The sequence below is a fragment of the Nomascus leucogenys genome, chromosome 8 (assembly GCF_006542625.1).
Source record: "Nomascus leucogenys isolate Asia chromosome 8, Asia_NLE_v1, whole genome shotgun sequence".
In the NCBI taxonomy this organism is placed as follows: Eukaryota; Metazoa; Chordata; class Mammalia; order Primates; family Hylobatidae; genus Nomascus; species Nomascus leucogenys.
Window position 1 is genome coordinate 35,868,236 of NC_044388.1, and position 20,437 is coordinate 35,888,672.

The 20,437-nt window shown below is 35.7% G+C and overlaps 1 protein-coding gene across 2 annotated transcripts in view; it reads right to left on the minus strand.

The window, feature by feature from the left end:
* Nucleotides 1-20,437, minus strand: part of PURG (purine rich element binding protein G) — a 38,082-nt gene that overhangs the window by 17,217 nt on the left and 428 nt on the right. Inside the window, exon 2 of one of the 2 annotated variants that reach the window (XM_030817076.1) lies at nucleotides 19,438-20,307. In XM_030817076.1, the coding sequence (XP_030672936.1) occupies nucleotides 19,438-20,301 (864 nt within the window). In that variant the 5' untranslated portion in view covers nucleotides 20,302-20,307. Of the gene's footprint in view, nucleotides 1-18,347; nucleotides 20,308-20,437 lie in introns of those variants that run through there. The other variant, XM_030817074.1, reaches the window with a different exon arrangement.

Sequence of the window (20,437 nt, forward strand, 5' to 3'; positions counted from 1 at the left end):
TCCAAGGCTTCTGAAAGACAGTGCATCATCTCTATGTCACACTACTGCACACCATGAGGTCAGCAGCAAGACTGCAAGGATTTTTTTAAAACAATTTTCTGAATGATCGAAATAGTAGTCCAAATAATACACAACTAATTTTTGGAGATTATTAATTATAGCATAGATATACTGAGTAATTTAGCATTCACATTCACTTTATAGTTATTTTGTGACAAATTTACTAAGTAATCATTTAGAATTGAGTTATTAAGAATCTAATTTAAGAATCAAGTTGTGTTTACCTAAGATTGATTAATTTTTTTATATAAAATATAAAACATTTGCATCAAATAAAATGTAGATTTTATTTAATATGCTTCAAGTCAGATGCAAATCACCTTAATAGAGGGCACTGCTTGAATTAGACCTTGGTATGTGATTAAATATAATACCTGGGTCTTTGAAAAAGTGAGTCAAACAATAAATGGTGATCAACAAACCAAATCACATAGTTACCTAGTGACCCAAAAACTTGCTTAAAGAGGAGTACAGTTTAGTAACGCTTGAAGAACAATAATGCAAACTAACTTTAGTCATTATAAATCTTATGGCATTCTTCATTCCAAGTAAGTTTAATATAATAATTGATATATTAGGTAAATATGTATGAAATAAAGGCTGAGAACTTGGGGAATTTTCAGGCTAGAATTCATTGTACTATATAAAGGTTCCTGGCCAGGTGCGGTGGCTCACGCCTGTAATCCCAGCACTTTGGGAGCCTGAGGCAGGAGGATTACCTGAGGTCAGGAGTTCGAGACTAGCCTGGCCAACATGGTGAAACCCCCGTCTCTACTAAAAACACAAAATTAGCCAGGCATGGTGGCAGGCGCCTGTAATCCCAGTTATTCAGGAGGCTGAAGCAGGAGAATCACTTGAACCCGGGAGGCGGAGGTTGCAGTGAGCTGAGATTGCGCGACTGCACTCCAGCCTGGGCAACAAGAGCGAAACTCTGTCTCAAAAAAAAAAGGTTCCTACTGGCAAAATATTAGTGTCCAGCTTAGGTTAGAAGCTAAAAATTGAGGGGAGGTTAAGTTCTGGCATCACATGCTCTGAGGAATGCATGGCATTAAATCAACTTCTGTGATTTCAGGGTGGTTTGGTGATCAATGAGGAAAGATCTTAAAGAGTGAGGGGAGCGCTGAAAACCAAAAAAGGTAATTGCCTGGAACATTACTGAATCAGCTGCAACACAACTCCTTCACTAAATCTTTTCAACTCAAGCAGTATTTTTTCCCCCAGAAAATATTTCTAATTTTATAATGGAAATCAAAGAAAAAATGAGATTCAATAATACCAATATGTTGCAGCAGATCATTAAAAAAATCGGAATTATTCCAGATTATGGAATTATTTAAAATGGTTCAATACAAATAGCATTTGTCTGAAAAACTCATAAGGTAGCATTGATATAAATTGTTAAATTCATGAAACGAAGACTTAGTTATCATTATCCAAGAGTCATGATCAATCAGTTTTTGTGCTAGCTCTGAAATAATTTAGGCCAAGAAAAGACAGATTTTTTTCCCTATGGGAAGATCATAAGCAGCATACTCATAATTATAGTGTTTTTGGTTATTTAGATGTATATTGCTTATAAGACTTTAAGCTTTTATTGATTTCTTTAAAAAATTTTAATAACAGAGGAAGAGAAATGTTTCAAAAGAAAAACTTTTACAGAATAAGAGTTTAAAAAATGTATTTCTTGGGTTGAGTATTTTCTTACTGCCAAAGATTTTGAAAATAACACTTGAAACAGTTCATTTGCAGAAAAATACATTTTTATTTTTTACCTATTTCCTCCCAAATTGTGTCTCTATTAAAGCTGTTTAAAGGTAAACCGTTTTATACTGAATAAGCAAAGATTATGAAATCATTTAGTAAACATTAATTTGACAAATTCCAGAAAAACATCCAATCTACTACTTACGTTATAAAGTGTTATGGTAAAACAGTCTTAGAATGTAGACAGGAAAAAGCCAAGGAAATTCTAGGATTTAAGCCTAATTGCCCTGGTAACTCTAACCTTAAACCTTCAACAAACAAATAAAATAACAAACCAGCCAGGAAGCATAAAGTGAGATCCATAGGTCTCAAGAGGAATAAAGGCTTACCTCCCCCTGTAAATCAGTGGAAAAGAATAAAATACCTTTATTCCAGGATAAAATACCTTCACTCAAAGATTATAAGCATATCTTATCTCAATATAAGCACAATTGCTTTGTAATTATAAATCTTTTTGCATGTGAGAATTCTAACAATACAGGAGATAAGGTTTATACTTGGAGAGCTAAATAGCAATAACTGTAAACCCATTATGGATGGGAGAAAGGTTAACAAAATATATTGCTTATTTAAAGAAAAGGTTGAGAAGAAAGTGCAATGGTAGTTGCCAGGCTTGGTGGGGAAAGGAAGATGGGGAGTTGTTCAATGGATATAGCTTTTCAGTTTTGCAGGACAAAAAAGTTCTGGAGATTGGTTGCATGACAAGGTGAATATACTTAACGCTACTGAACACAACATTATTGAACACTTAGAAATGCTTAAGATGGTAAATTTTATGCTATGCATTTTTTTAACCACAATTGAAAACAAACAAACAAACAAACAAACAAACACACCACCACCAGAAGTGAGGCATTCAAAGATTGACTAGATTGACTAAGGCAATTCTTTTCTACTCCTGATAAATGATAGGTTTATACTGTATATATATTAAAAAAAAAAGAGGTTGAGAAATGTCATTTGAGACTTAAACGGTCAACTTTTGAGCCTGAAAGATTAGTCGCTTGGCTCTGAAGGCTCTGAATGTTTGGTTGTGAAATCCAGGGAGTATGAAACCAGTGGACTGATGTCAAGTAAGACCAGACAGACAGAACTTGAGTTTAGGAGGCGGGTGAGAAACTGGCATTTCCAGTAATCACTGCCCAGAAAGCTGGCCAATATGATAGCATACAAAATCTTAAACACCTGGATTTATGCATTTAGCCTCTCTGTGTTTAAAGTGAGCCCTGGCTGGGTGCAGTGCCTCATGCCTGTAATTCCAGCACTACGGGAGGCTGAGATGGGAGAAATGCTTGAGCCCAGGACTTTAACACCAGCTGGGTCAACATAAAGAGATGCTGTCACTACAAAAAATAAAAAAATTAGCCAGGCACGGTGGCATGCACCTATGGTCCCAGCTACTTGGGAGGCTGAGGTGGGAGGACTGCTTGTGCCTGTCACGGCGAGGCTGCAGTGAGCTGTGATTGGGCCACTGCACTCCAGCTTGGGTGACAGAACAAGACCCTATCTCAAAAACAAACAAACAAACAATGACAAAAACAAACAAACAAACCAAGGTCGGGCGCAGTGGCTCATACCTGTAATTCCAGCACTTTGGGAGGCCAAGGTGGGCAGGTCAGCTGAGGCTAGGAGTTTGAGACCAGCCTGGCCAACATGGTGAAACCCTGTCTCTATCAAAAATACAAAAATTAGCCAGGCATGGTGGCACATGCCTGTAGTCCCAGCTACTCAGGAGGCTGAGGCATGAGAATCACTTGAACTTGGGAGGTGGAGGTTGCAGTGAGCTGAGATCGCACCACTGCACCCCAGCCTGGGCAACAGAGTGAGACTCTGTCTCAAAAATAAATAAATAAATAGATTGATAAATAAATAAAAAAAATAAAGTGAACCCCAGATACTACTTATTAATATTGTAACAAAAAATCATCATTCCATGGTGTCATGACTGACAGTATTTAAAACTTAAGCAATTTCTGCTGGAAAAATGATATGGAAGAAAGAATGCAAGTCTAACAAGAAACAAAAAAAAAAAGAAAGAAAGAACGCAAGTCCACCGTCTAAGTCAATGACAAAGAGTGGCTTCCAGACCACTTGTATCAGAACGAGTAATACAATGAAAAATGCCAATTTCTGAACCCCTCTCTTGAACCAATCAAATCAGAATCTCTGAGGATGGGGACCAAACCTATATTTTTATTTAATACACCTGCACACTTATGTTTGAGACTCACTGGACTAAATTTTAAAGGATGCAACTGCTGTCATTTTAATGGGGGTTAGAACTCATTAGAAGCAAATGTAGAGTTTAATACTTAAGAGTATCTTTGATGACATCATCATGGCCATCACTCTAGTTTCTCAGAGGCATACTGGAGATGCTCTGCTCTTTTAAAGGAGAGATGATCAAAAGAAAAAAAAAGGAAAGAGATTTCAAACAATCTCTTTCACATATTAGAAGAGACACATTCCAGGTGAGTCACATGGTAGTTTGTGCTGCAACTGCCAGCTATCTGGCTAAGCTAGAAATTTTTAGAGCTACAATGAGAACTTTTATGTCTCTAAAGCAGGAATGACAAATAGCAAATATTTGGCATGAATGCTGTTTTTTCCCTATCCCTGTAGATACGAACACAGCACTTTAGGGCAGCCAATCAATTGTAGATACAAGCGAGATGAAACCAATTTGCCACTACTTCTCCAGGGACAAGAAAAAGGTGAATGTTTAAAATCTTTTACATATATATGTAAAAAATTGCATATATATGCATGTGCAATATACGTATGTTTAATATATATTACACATACTCTCTATAAGAGAGTATATATCTATATCTATATCTATTACATATAAAGTGTATGTAATATTTATCTAGAGGAATAAAATTTGCTTAGCCAAATATTTAGAAATGTGCAATATAGTTTATAGATGTTTGTGTGATAACATTTAAATCACTCAGATCTCTCCATAAAAGCTACTATTTGCCCACTTGAAATCTGGAAATCTTACAGTATCACAAGAAAGCACAGATGATTGGAAGTAACAAGAAAAAAGTGGACACCACCAGGGAGAATCGAGTTTCATATAAATTCACTAGGTCCTGAATTTAGATATTATTGCATTTGTAGCAATAATGAACTTACTTGGAAACTTGCTGTCTAAATCAAAAAATTTAAGATGAAATTAGCAAATGATGTTGCTTCTTTCCACCTTAATTAGCAGTGCAAGAAAAAATGGAGAAAGATATTATAGATGTTTCGACTTTTAAACAGAATTTAATGTGAATTTTTATAAAGAAAAAATTTGATAATATCCAATAATTTGGTTTTCCAATTTACCCTACTGCCTCTTGTGTCGTTCTAAATAAACCTATAGCAGGTACTTTTGAAATAGCACTATAAATACTAAATTTATTCCTTCATATTTTTGAAAAAAGATTGAAAGTGAAAAGTTTCTTTGAAAATTATAAAAGGTAGACTTAATCTTCCAGAATAAATTTCACAAATACTATTTAACTAGTCATTTAATTAATAAAGTTCATGAAAATTTAAAACCTAGTTCTTACGTTGTTTTGCAATAACAAAGGATGGGAAGAAGGATTTCTTTTCTTTATATGTTTTCACAATAATATTAGAAAATTTGAAATCACACTTCTTTATCCAAACCAGTAAATTAACAGAAAGCCTGAAGGCAAAAGTTCCAATGATAATTTCCAATAAATTCTGAATCCCTCAGAGTGGAGAAGAATCTCTGAGCTATAACAATTCACCTTTTCTGATTTATTAATTCCCTTTATGCATCCCACATTCAGTGCGTGCCTAGTCTCTACCTTAAATAATTCCAGGAGCAGAGAAGTCACGCAATCCTTAAAGTTTGCCCTAATGTTGAGCTGAGGTCTACTATAAATTTATTCTGCCTGAAGCCTACTCAAAGTATAATTCTAACACTTAATTTTTTTAAATCTAAAATTTATCTTGTAGCCATAATACAAATGAATAGATAATTTTTTAAAAAGTTACATTGCCTATGATCCATTTGAGTTTGTGACTATCTCTGTTATGTCAGCAGTTAGTTAATCATTTTCACAATTAGGAACTCATTCAGTGTTCTAGAGTGCTAATCATTCAAAGGTAGTAGCTGTTAAGAGAAGTCAATGAACTTGCAGAACTGCCAAATGTCTATGTATGAATTAATTTAATACTTCAATACAATGTAATACACTAGAATGACAGCATTAAGGTTTATATGTAGTTATAGATATTATATCGATTTAGATATAAAATATGGCTTTATTATTGGGAGGCTGAGGCGGGCGGATCACGAGGTCAGAAGATCAAGACCATCTTGGCTAACATGGTGAAAACCCGTCTCTACTAAAGAATAGAAAAAATTAGGCGTGGTGGTAGGTGCCTGTAGTCCCAGCAACTCGGGAGGCTGAGGCAGGAGAATGGCATGAACCCGGGAGGCGGAGCTTGCAGTGAGCCGAGATCACGCCATCGCACTCCAGCCTAGGCGACAGAGCAAGGCTCTGTCTCAAAAAAAAAAAAAAAAAAAAACATATATGGTTTTATTAATTTTGATCAACATATTAATTATAGTACAGAATATCTACAAGGTTGTCAAGCATAGAATAAATTATTTAAAAATATGTTAGTTATAGAAAATGGGCTCAATGAGTGTTCAGGTGAAACACCTCTAATTTTTTTTTTTTTTTAGAGGGAGTCTTGCTCTGTTGCCCAGGCTGGAGGGCAGTGGCTCAATCTTGGCTCACTGCAATCTCCACCTCCTGGGTTCAAGTGATTCTCCTACCTCAGCCTCCCAAGTAGCTGGGATTACAGGAGCCTGCCAACATGCCTGGCTAATTTTTGTATTTTAGTAGAGACGGGTTTCACTACGTAGGTCAAGCTGATCTTGAACTCCTGACCTCAAATGATCTGCCTGCCTCCGCCTCCCAAAGTATTGGGATTACAGGCGTGAGCCACCACGCCCAGCCAATATCTCTATGTTTGTTTTTTTTTTTTTTGTAAGATGGAGTCTCACTCGTCATCCCCATGCCTGGCTAATTTTTTGTATTTTTAGTAGAGACGGGGTTTCACTATGTTAGCCAGGCTGGTCTCGAACGCCTGACCTTGTGACCCACCTGCCTCGGACTCCCAAAGTGCTGGGAGTACAGGCGTGAGCCACCACGTCTGGCCCAGTATCTCTAATTTTAAAGCAATGAGTTCAATTGTTAATCTAAAGAAAAGTACTGTAGGCTGGGGGTGGTGGTTCATGCCTATAATCCCACCACTTTGGGAGGCCAAGGCGGGTGGATCACCTGAGGTCAGGAGTTCAAGACCAGCCTGGCCAACATGGCAAAACCCTGTTTCTACTAAGAATACAAAAATTAGCTGGGCGTGGTGGCACACGCCCATAATTCCAGCTACCCGGGGGGGCTGAGGCTGGAGAATCGCTTGAACCTGGGAGGCAGAGTTTGCAGACAAAAAAAGGTACTGTAAACACACTACAGTATATAGTTCCTCCATTCTCTATGTACAGAGAGGATACAGGAAGATGGTAAAAATGCGATATGCTTTTAGAAGAAATTAGTATATTTCTCACCATTTATATATCTTAAGAGATAATCAGCATTTTAAGCTCTAGCCTTTAAATTCTGTTTACTTAGCATATTCTAGTAATTATGAACAATTTGAGCTACATGATGTATGTCACAAAATGGAAAACTAAGGGACTAAATTAATTCCAAGGTCTTTCAAGTCCTAATATTTAATAGTCATTAAACTTGTATTAATAATTCTTAGAGAAATTGTTCACTTTTCTTTACCAAGATTTATATCATAATTACATAATAAATTAAAAATATGCATCAGTCTCCATATATTTAAAAGCTAAGCATTTCACATGAGGCTTCATAACTGTTAATTCCTATCAGATTTCTCTCAAGATAGCTGTTGAAAAATGAGAGGGAATCAGAAAGGTTATTCAAAAGGGAAGAAAATAATTTTTTACAAAACTCTGGTCAACTTAATAAAAATGTTGCTTGTTTCAAGATTTGTAAGCTTGTCAAGGTAGAAGGAGTAGCTCTCAGAGTCTTTTTTCTACCTAGATACCCTAGTTGTTTTGACTGAGTTTTTCCATCACTATCTTTTGTAGCTAAGGTAAAATCTCATCAGCTGACAGCAGTGTGGTTCTTAAAGTGCGGTCCCCCTAGATCACAGCATCCACTCTCCTTGGGACTGTTAGAAATGCATATTCTTGGTCTTCTCCCCACCTCACCAGTCCTACTGAACAGAAACCCTGAGCTGGGGCCAGCAGTCTGTGGTTTAACAAACCATCGAGATGATTTGTATTCACACTGAAGTTTGAAAATTAGTGTCCTATAGTAATGGGGAAAAATATGTATCTGTAAATGGAGCAATTATCTGTTTATTCTACTGGAAATAAGAGAAAGAGGAAAAAATTTGGTAATTAAATATGAAAATGAGTGGAATGATATAGGGAGGAGTATGGCAGGAAAAGTTGTGAGACATCAATAAGATGGCAGGAAAAAGTTGTAAGAAATCAATAAAACTTCCAAAAATATTGATAAGATTTATTTTGAAACTAAGATAACATAACCAGTTGTTTTTGGTTCATGAAAATGAAATTGTAGACCCATGGTGAATAGTAATTTGTCTCCTCTCTGCCCTTAGGGATGAAACTGTGAAGCTCTTCTACATTCTTATGATCTGACCCCTTTAAAAAATTATGACATTTATTGGAAATAGTTGATCAAGATTAGAGGTTTTATCTGTAAACTAAAGATCAAATAACTTGTATTTATTAGCACCAACTTTAACCAACGGAATCCTCACATAAGCCAAGTGTCTCTTTGGTGAGACTTGTCCCACATATAGGGGGATGGTTTTGGATAAAATAATTCCCAGTAAGCTGAGGCAGATGTATAGTGGCGGCTGGGGGTAGACTGTGCTTTATTAAGAGTTGGAAGGATCAGCTTCATAGGAAGTCTGAAAGGCAGTTTGGCCTAACTGAATGGGCAGAATCTTTGGCTTTGGTGTAAATTTGGGTTCAAATACATTAGTTCTGATATTCTGAACCAGTTTATAAACCTCTGGAAAATCATATGAAAATGGGGATGATAATAGGGTTGTTATAAGGATTAGGAATAGTAGCTATAAGGGACCCAGCTATGTCTAGTATACATTGGTCAATAAGTAATAGTTATTACTACTAATAAATCTTAATTGACTCTTCCTTTTCTTACCACCTTCTCTTTTAAAATTGTCATGGTGAAACTTCTCTAGGGACAAAATTCATTTCTTTCTTTTTTTTTTTTTTTTTTGAGATGGCGTCTCACTCCGTTGCCCAGGCAGGAGTGCAGTGGTGCCATCTCAGCTCACTGCAACCTCCGCCTCCTGGGTTCAAGTGATTTTCCTGCCTCAGCCTTCTGATGAGCTGGGATTACAGGAGCGTGCCACCATGCCTGGCTAATTTTGGTATTTTTAGTAGAGACGGAGTTTCACCATGTTGGTCAGGCTGGCCTTGAACTCCTGAACTTAAAGTGATCCGCCTGCCTTGGCCTCCCAAAGTGCTGGGATTACAGGTGTGAGCCACCACACCCAGCCTAAATTCATTTCTGAAATTACCTGGCAATCATGCTAGTCAAAAATATTTTCTGAAGATGCACTGTGTGTTGAAAAGTTGGAGCAATTGACCTTTCAGTTCATGTCATCCCAAGTCAAATCTATTTTCTATTCATCCTAAACTGTTATATAGAAATCTGGCAAGAGTGTGGAGAACAGTTCAGTGAAGTAGTAGCCCTTCTTTCTTAGAGTCTATAGATATAGCTCACAGGGCAATTTCTAGATTTTCAAAGAGCAGCTCTGGTCTCTATTGTGTTTCAATTGTCTTCTGAACAAATAAATAGGATGGAATGGGTCCATGTGATAGTTAAAGAAATTAATGCCCTTACCCACTTCCAACATGGTACAGTGTACAGGAGGGAAGAAGGAAAGAGGATTATAATGAATGGAATTTTGGAATTCTATTTTTGCAACTGATTATAACATGAGATACCCTTTTTGGAGCATTTACTAAGCAAAAGATTTTGTTCTATTGACATTCTAGACTGACAAATCATTGGAATAAACCACACTGCTAGTTTGAAGAACCTAGAAATAAAATACAGCAGTCTCTGAAGTAAATTAGCAAATGATAAGGAATGTTGTGAATTTGGGTGCCTGTATGTATATTTATTCTTACTCCTACATCATTTTCTATGGTTCTGTTGTTTTATTTTGCTCGGTGGTTTTGGCACGTAGGTGAGTTCTTTTGGTAAAGTTGCTTAGAATATCTGATGGGAAGCCGAGGAAAGTTCCTACAAAATGGCAAGGGTAAAGAATTGCCAAACTAAACTATTCTCTCAAATCCCACTTAGATTTCAAACACCACTGAAAAAGAAGCAATCAAGAACATAAAATGTATCTGCTATTTTGAGAAGAGGGAAGAGAAAAGAGAGAAAACATTTTCTAACAACAGCCAATTCATTCTATAGAATTTGTTGAAAACAGACCAACCAAATTGCTATTTTGAATCACCACCAGGGCAAAGATTAGTTATCATATGGAATGTTTCCGTAATGGAATTTATGTGCACAGAAACTTTTGAAATTAGCAAAATACACATGCATATGCACTTCGAAATACACTTAAGTTACTCTTTTTTTTTTTTTTTTTTTTTTGAGACGGAGTCTTGCTCTGTCCCCCAGGCTGGAGTGCAGTGGCGCGATCTCGGCTCACTGCAAGCTCCGCCTCCCGGGGTTCACGCCATTCTCCTGCCTCAGCCTCCCGAGTAGCTGGGACTACAGGCGCCCGCCAACACGCCCGGCTAATTTTTTGTATTTTTAGTAGAGACGGGGTTTCACCCTGTTAGCCAGGATGGTCTCGATCTCCTGACTTCGTGATCCGCCCGCCTCGGCCTCCCAAAGTGCTGGGATTACAGGCTTGAGCCACCGCGCCCGGCCAAGTTACTCTTAAATGGAGTCTCTGATAAACAAATAGGCACCAAAAGAGAGGTCTAGGGAGAAACATGTCACTCTTTTTTAAACCTCTTCACTGGCAGTGGCGGGGCACTGCATAGTTGAGGACTGGGGTGCTTAAATACATGCTTCTCTGCACTCCAGCCTGGGTGACAGAGCGAGACTCCATCTCAAAAAAAAAATAGTAATAATAAATAAATAAATAAATAAATAAATAAATAAATAAGTGCTTCTAAGACAAAAACCTCGTGTGCTGCTTCTTCTCTTTTCCAGTCACCATCCTTTCACGTTTCTTAAGGCTAAAAAAACCCCCAAACCGTTAGATGTTTAATCTTTCCATATCCTAGTAGTTACAGGTCCTCTAAAACAGAACCATACTGTTCACAGGTCAGTATCCTTTATGATGGTCTTTGTCAGACATCATTATTACTAGCACAGGATATTCGACAGGATCAACAAAAAGGAATCAAAGACAGTAGGGACCACTACCATGACAGCTGCAGTATTATTTGGCAAAGTGATCTATGGTTATTTTAGGAACAATGGCATTTCAGGAAGTGATATTAATCTGTAAAATTCCTTTGCCATGGAGAATATAAAAAATGATTACAGAATATGCAGAAACAAGCAATGCTCCTTCCAAATAATGAGATATTTGATATAATAAGGAGATGGGAGATAATCAATATTTAAAAATATTCCTTTTTAAAAAATTAAAGTTTAGGATAGTTATGTAGTTAGTATACAACAACTTGGTCTTAATAAGTACTAGAAACAAAATTTTATTTTGTGTGGCTAAAGAAATACATACATATTATAAAACTGACATTTTTTTTGCATTGTTCCGTTGGGTATCATCACAGGTTGCTGCATCATTATAGTTGTTTTTAATGTAAACAGATAAACTCTCACACTTTCCAACTCTGGTATTATCCATCTATTTTTCCTTTTACAGTCCACTGATACAGAATTTTAAACGTTTAGAGTAGGAGGGAACCTTAGCTTCCAGCACAATACTGTTCATCTTTCACATGAGGAAATCATCCAACAGAAGTTGAATGATTTACTCAGGGTCAGGCCACACCTTGGCAGAATTAGATCTTATTATTCTTTCTCAAATGCTCTTTTAAAGGTTAAACAGAGATTGAGTTTTGAGAATGACTTATTTCTCTTAGATGAATTTTGTTATAGACAAGCAAAACAATCAGCCACTATCTTTCTCTTTTCTATTTCTTCTTTTCTGTTTGCTACTCCTAGGCAAAAACCTCATCAAATCACAACAAAATTCTGAAGATTTCTGTATTATCTAAGAGAACCATTTTCTTTAAGAAAAATAAAATACTAAATATGTTTTGAATATAAAAGTTTCTGATAAAAGAAATCCTGACTTTAATCAGATCAAGTAAGATAATCAGATTTATACCATTATTTTGATAAAGACAAAAAAACCAACATAAGCTTTTTTTCCCCAATCTTACACTTTGAGCAACTCTTTTAAATACTATAAACACTTTTCATTAGGGACTACTTTTCCCTTTTCCTAGGAAAATGAAAACCAAATAGAACAATTTTTTGCAAAAATTAAGTTTAAGAGGGTAAAATGTGAAGACAGAGAACTGCTACTTAATCAGAAATAAGTTAACAATATTAAACAGGAAAGTATATATTCCATTTAAATGAGTTATTTTTTTCTTCATATTCATATCACAAAGGAACTTCACTATAGCAGCACTAATTCATTATGTTTTTATTTACTGGTGGATGTCACTGGCCTCAATAAAAATATGTAACTTTCATAAGAAATATTCAAAAGAACATAAAGTTTGAAAAATATAATTTACCAGAAAGCACCAACATGGGAAGCTCTTCAATTAAGGATGGGAAATTATTAATATGTTTTACCCTAAATTTAAGCAAAATTCATTCCTAAAGATGAATTTTTAATGAATTTTATAATGAATTATTCAGCATGAAAATAAAGGGAGCAAACTCTTTTATGCTTTTAAAATATATTTAAGAGGATCTTATCTTTTAACAACACCTCTCTCATTTTGTAAACAGGACATTATGCTACCAAATATAGAGTTATTATTCTAAAGTTTAAAGCAATGCTTTAAATTTTTAAACCTTATGACATGTTCATAAAATTCACAGACACCAATCCATGAAAAAATTCTTCTTCCTCAACACACATTTTTAAAGATATTTACAATTGTATTGGATCTTTTACTCTGGTTGCTTTAATTCATAATTAGATAGCATCTTTCAGGACGCAAGTATGGGATCTTTCATTTTTCAGATAATTTTTTCTCGGTGGTCAATAGAAAAGTCATATCAAAATGCACTCTTGATGGGAATGAAAAGAGAATTATGATTTTTGGGGACGGGTGCTCACAAAACTATTAAAGCAGCTTCATGTTTATAGGACTAGCAATAATGCTAACTTTATTAAAAAATGATATTGACCATTTTATATTCTTCCAGCAGAGAGACAGTTTAGCTGTACTTGTAACCTCACAGCACCCCAATTTTTACTCCTTCCCCAAATCATCCCAGCGCCTTTGGTCCCAAGACTACTGACAGACTCTTGGTCCTTCAGTGAAAAATCAATGCTTTAAACAATCGGGTCTAGAGTTACCTATTTGCTTAAACTTGGATTTGATGAGGCTGCTAAATGAACATTATACCTTTCTCATAAAGATAAAGGCTTCATGCTAATAAAGTATTTCAACAGAATTATAATATACCTTTTTATTATAGTTCTAATACTCATTTGCTCTTATAAGGGCAAGGTCTTTGGATAAAGATAATAGTGACAGAATTGGTAAAAATTGACTGAAAGTGATACTTTATTAAAGCTTTTAAATATGGGTGTTTTTCATTAGGGAATACGGTTTAAGATAACACTTGGTTAAATTATTTAATATCCTGGCACTCCTGAACTGCATTACTTCAGGAAAAAGACCAATATATTTGTGAGGGGAATATAGGAAGGCAAGATGTTTAGGAAGAGGGAAGGGAAACTAGTAGGATAAACTGAATATTTGTATATTAAAAATACACATATATTTGCATTTTAAGTAAATACCAATGGGATTCATTCAAAATTTCCTCGATATTTCCTTGGTATAGTTAATATATTTCAAATTAAGTGATATGTTAACTAGCTCAAGTATGATATCTAAGTTAAAAAAAAGTCACTTAAAATGACAGATCTGAAATTGAACCTACTAGGTACAAGATAGTATATATAATATGTTTTCATCTGTATGTTTTAAAAAGAATATATATATATATATATACATACACATATACTTGTATATGCAGAGTAACTCTAGAAGGATATACAAGAAATTGCTAACATTGGTTGCTACTTTTCACCCTCTACCCATCTGTACTGTTTCCATTTTGTACTATATGTATGTTTTTCCCTATTCAAAAATATTGATTAAAATCTCATTACCAAAATAAATTTAAATGATTTAAAATAGCATGTCAAATTAATAACAACTACGGATTTTTTCCATTATACATGAAAATATATACTTATACATATATTATTTTTCTAAGCTCTACCTACTAAATTTGGGTATATTTTCTTTATGACAGAGTTACTGTGATCTGAAAACCCAATTTTCACATGATATTAAGTTGGGAAAAACACATTTTCCCTGAACTTCATTGCTACAGTATGGTGGACTATGAGTTGTTTCAACAGCATGTTAACATTCTTACTCTTTTTCTCTGATGGGCTAGCCAGTAGCCACCATTTCTCTTTGAAATTCAAGAAATATTTAAGGAAATTTCAGAAGGATTTAAGATCCTTTTCAGGCAGTGATAAATATTACACCTGTATTATTCTGTAGGCATAGAATCAATGTTAACTCCTCTTTGTATGTTGTCAAAGATGTTTGGTGTTTTAGTAAAGACAGACTTCAAACTAAGTGGTGACTAAGCAAACCCCTTACATAAAGCTTTGAATAGGATTTCATCAATAGTTCCAATGAAAAACATTTGGAGATAAGCAGGAAAAAAAGCTCACACTTACGAAAAAATATTTTCAGAAAACCACTTAAAATTCAAATTAAGTCCTATTCATTTAAATATTAAAATATACCAAAAGCCCAAATTTAAAGGAATGATAATACATACATCAGCTTTCAATGGTAGCTGCTTATTTAAAATGAGCATCTGAGGGTATATTCCAATTTCATCCTCTTCAAATTGTGCAGCTCAGATAAATGTTTATTTTATGGAAAATATTTGCAAAATTACAATATAAATACATGATTATATTAAGGTAGGATGACTATATAATTTATTCTTATCTATAGATATAAAATGAACGCAGTAAATATAGCACACTCTTGATGAATTGTTAGTACACAGTGTTTCTCAGTAAAGTATTATTAAGCAACAGTTATCTAGTTTTCAAATGTACATCTTAAGAAGCTTTTAAGATGGAAGGATACACTAAATCCCCCAATACCCTTTTTAGTTGGTGAAGGTTAGTACTTCTGTGAATTCTGAGATACCATATTTGTGTTAGTGACTGTTCACAGGCTCCTTGCATTTCCTTAACTTGAAACCTTACTTCTTTAGTCTGAGTGTTCTTTAAATAATGCCACATCAGCTAACCACACTTTTAATTTGAGTATAATATTATGTACTGCATATTTATTCATTACTTAAACACATGTCAACAATGAAACAATGATTGAAAAAAAATTTTGTCTAGACAAATTCCCCAAATTAACTGTCAGGGCATTGTGGGGAATCTCAACTAAATATAGTCTCAACTGTAATACGAATTTGGGTTAGAAATAGTATTTTATTTATTCTAGTTCTTAAGACATCAAATGTGAACCCTACTTTAAAATTCTTTGTTAAATATACTGGGATTTGTTTCAAAAGCATCTTCTACCCTTCTCCATTACACTGATTTAATGGAAACCTGTTACTACAACAGTTCCAACACAAACATATGCATGCACGGGATCACCTTATAGATTCTAGCTACATAGTTATTGAAACACATCCCACCTGTCAAGTGGCATAAATGTACATCTTCTATATACAAAAGGTAAAGTGCATTATTAAATTAGTGAACTGACAGATTGTCTGCCTGGACCATACAGCTTTCAAATAGACAAATGTGAAATTCTCCTATTAGAACCAATTATTTCAAGAGGTTCCAACTAGCTTTTCCACCCTGTCATTTATTTTTTTGGCCATGCTCTTTAGTGCAAATAAGCTTGTGTTTGACTCAAGTTTCAGGGACATGGCAGTCTGGGGCTTTAACAAGGAAAACTATAAAATGTAGAAGAACTTTAATATCTTTATAATACATTGCATCTTTTGCATATAAGCAACAGATTAGTGCTGCTTTCAATTGCTAGGAGCACACTGCCAACTATCAAGAGGAACCCGTTTCCAAATTTCATACTATTAGCTTATATTACTACAGTTTTGAGCCTGTACCACATTATGCTTGGATTATTATGTGCAAACATCATCAGTGTTTTAGAATGATACAGTGAACTAGTACTTTTGTTTACTAACTTTCATGCTCATTTTTTAACTTCTAACTTCCAGTTGCCTTAAGAGTTTAATGTCTTCAAGGCAGGGATTCTGTTATTTTGAAGGATACCATGAACACTTGCAGCTCCATGTATGTTACAAATGACAATAAATAAAATGCATATCGCACAGATAAGAATAGTAGCTTATTTTATAAGATACATGGCAATACATGTCCTAAGACCAGAGTTTTGAACTGGATCATATTTAATTATGGCTAATGAATTCTTGGGAATTTTAAGTATCAAAAAATCATAGCATCATCTCATTTTTCAATGATTAACTATGAAAAAAATGAAACAAAAGGACTGGCAGAAGGCTTAATAATTTTAGAGCATATTCAATTGCCAGTATATATGCATTTATTTAATCTGCAGCTTTGAGATGGTAAAAACTTTGAAGTATACATACAAGGTAGAAAATCTGGCTGCTTAACTAATTCTTTACTTAAATAATTAATGGAAAACTAAATTTAATAATGTTTATATACAATGAGTTAAAGATATTTATCTTTAAGTCTGACATGGTATTGTATGTATGTATACACACATATATACGTATACATGTATATACATATGTGTGTGTGTATATATATAGATATAGACACATACCCAAATCTTATCAGACCCAAAAGGTAAAAGGAAATCATTTAGACCTAATGGATATAAATATTTTAGAAAGGAAGACTTTAAGAGAGTGTATACACTCATAGCAATAGAGATAGGAACAATCAAATACTAGAATATTCACAGCTCCAGTTTGCCAAAATCTGACAGGTTGATTATTATTAATAGGCACTATGATGGGCAGCAATAACAATCAGTAGTACAGTAATTCAAGTGCACATCACTCCTTCATAGACCAAAAACTACTTTTTTAGCAAGCCTACATAGTTATTTTACAGTTAGGACTGTTTAAAAACCCTTGCTACTTTTACAGTCTCAACACCCACCATGTGCTATTAGCTCCAGTACTAACATTATCTCCTAACCTTCAGTTGTTCCATAGTGATCCAGATGGTCCACAATTATAATGAACTAATGAGATTCCTTCACGCTACTAGAGGAAATGTGAAATACAATCTGCAAACCAACACTAGTATATATGTTGGGGTTACTGATTGCTTGTTCTTAAGTAACATAAACCAATGAAATTAATTTTCTTAATTCATACCATCAAGTTTTCTTAGTGACCTCACATAAATGTATTGGGGGACAAAACTCTGGAAGAAAAAAATTGCTGATATAATTTTAAATTACTTTTAGCATATGAAAGAGCTACATTCTGATTTGAATCCATGCAGTCAGCTCTCATCAATGAGAGTGATATTTGGGGGTTGAAATCAGTGTTCTGGCTCTTAAATATGATTAGATGGACTTATTGTGTGGGAGGTGAATAAAGCCAAGATAAAAGACAATAATCTGATTCAGAAGAAAATATAGCTGAATAGATGTAATTTCAGTCAGTTAATATAGGATGGGTTGGTACACATATAACACTATACCCACTTGTTTAAAAAATTGCTTAGGTGTTGAAAAATTGCTGTGGCACTTCCTGGAAAGAAATTTTTAATACAGGTAAATGGGTGAGTCTTGTGTAAAGTCAGAAAGAGCACCTTGGAAAATGCCTGAATTTTCCTTTCAAATATATTTATAACCAATCTTCAAATAATATTTCTCAGACTGGAAATCTGTATTCTAAATTCTTTTTAGAAAAAAAAAAAATAATCCCCGCCCCCTCCAGAATTAAAACACCTGTAAAATTCAGGTTTATATTGGAAGTGTTGACATGGTTTTAAGGGTAGCAATTGCAAAAGTGCTACTAAAATATATTATTACAGGTATATTTTTATATCAATTAATTGGTGCACCAACCCTTCTGAAATAGTGTTAAAGAAGAAGCATAAAGTATAACACCTTGAGTCCATGATATATTTTGGGGAAGAAACCTCCTGCAATCCTCAAATTAGCATGAAAAGCTAAAACACCAAGATTTCCATAGCAAAGCCATTGGATGAAGCCTCCCACTCAATGTGACATAAAACTAATTCCTGAAACTTTGGAAAGTCAATAAAAATATATGGAACATTAAGTAGAGGTAAAGAAGGGATTGTAACTAAACTTAGAATAACGAATTAAAACTCTCCCATGGCTTTGATATGGCAACTATAAATGTAGGGTTACCACAAAGTTTGAAATTATAGAATACTATAGTATTCTTAAGAAATATTATGACATTGTATTTTTAAGGTTTAATTAGATAATAAGATTTGATCCTTTGATGGTATATTCAGTTATCCAACGGACAACATACGTCTACTTGTACTTTTATAAGTAAATATTTATATATACCACAGGTCAATTTCTGTTTCTGTGGTAACTGCCCTACAGGTAAGCTTAGCAGCTTTTAATGAAGTAGGATTGAAATACTTTTGGGGGAATTTGTTAACTAGAAAGTCACACTTCCATTTAAGTATATGTATATTTTTTCAGGATTATGTCATAGTGCAATGTAAATCTTAGTTATGGTATTTAGAATGTCAGAATGTCACATTTTGTGCTGATTTGCATACTTCAATAGTCTGGAGCAGTTGAAGCAGCTAAACTATTTAGCTCTGGGAAGGTTGGAATTCCCGTAAGAATTAGAGTGATCTATGTGTAACATAACATGAGAATCAGACTTCTTGAAGTATAACTACTAGAGGTATTACTAATAACAATGGGCCAAAAAAGAGGAAAAACTTCTTCAAAGGATAATGGATCAGTACTTTTAGCCAATTTGTGATTTTAAATTTTGCCTGATGGAGTTCAATTTCACTCTAGTCGAGGCATTCTTGTTCTTCACCACTGGCCTTTCTGCCATCCATTCTCTTTTCTTTATGGCTGTTGCAAATTTTCCTCATCTCTTCTTCATACTTGATAAAATTCTCCCCAAACCTTGTCCAAGCTTTGAATGGAACAGTAATAGTATTACGGTAAGGTGGTCTCACCTCACTTACCTTCAGGAAAATTCCATATTTATTAGATCCCACATCAAAGTAGAACCTTTTATTGTCCACTCTGAAAGAAGTCCCCTCGGGGAGTTCAAGCGGGTCATCATCTCCACCTCTTCGTTCTTCTATGTCTCCTTCGCCATAGTCTTCAATCAGCTGAACCAAGGCATCACGAAACTCAATCATTCCTTGTGCTGGGAGGACAATAGTCTGTTCTTGGCCCAAACTGTGGCCAAAATAACCTATCATGCCAGTCCCCCGCATCATGGTTTGTCTAATCCGTAGGAAGCGACCCCGCTGATTTTCCTTTAGGTCTAGGTAATATTTCCTATTGTCCCTCTCGATATAGTCTGTTTTCAGGACACTGTGAGGATGCTCTTCGGACCCCACCGAGACTGGTGGGGAGGGTGCCGAGTGCTTCTGCCTCCTCCTGGAGCCTTGTTCTTTGCTGTGGCCATGCTCTAGCCGGTGGCCTTTCAGGCCCAGGTGGGCATAGTGCTCGATGAAGTCCCCTAGACAGTCCTTCAGCTCCGCTGCCACAGACAGGGAGAGGGTCAGTTTACTCTTTCTGATGTTGTCCTGCCGGCCTCTCCCTATCCAGACTTCGGCTATCTTCAGGAAGCGGCCCCGGGAGCTTTGCTTCACGTCTAGGTAAAACCTCTTTTTCTGGATGTCCACTCGTTTGGAGGCCAGCTCCTGGATTTCGGCTGCGCCCCCGGCCTGATTAGGGGTGGCTGAGGCCGCGTAGTGGGGGTAGTGGGAGTGCTGGGCCTGGGGATAGAGTCTACTCTTGCTTAGGCCGGAGCCCCCTATATTCTTGCCTCCGCGGCCGCGGCCGCCGCCGCCTCCCCTTCGCCTGGCTCTTTCCATCTTCAGCTGCAAGTGACAAACAGACATACGGGGTGGGATGGGGGAGGGGTGTTGAGAACAATCGCAGACGCCCCTCGGCCTGACCGCCCCCGCCGCCGCCCGCGACCCCCACGCCGGGCCGGGCTCCCCCCGGCGC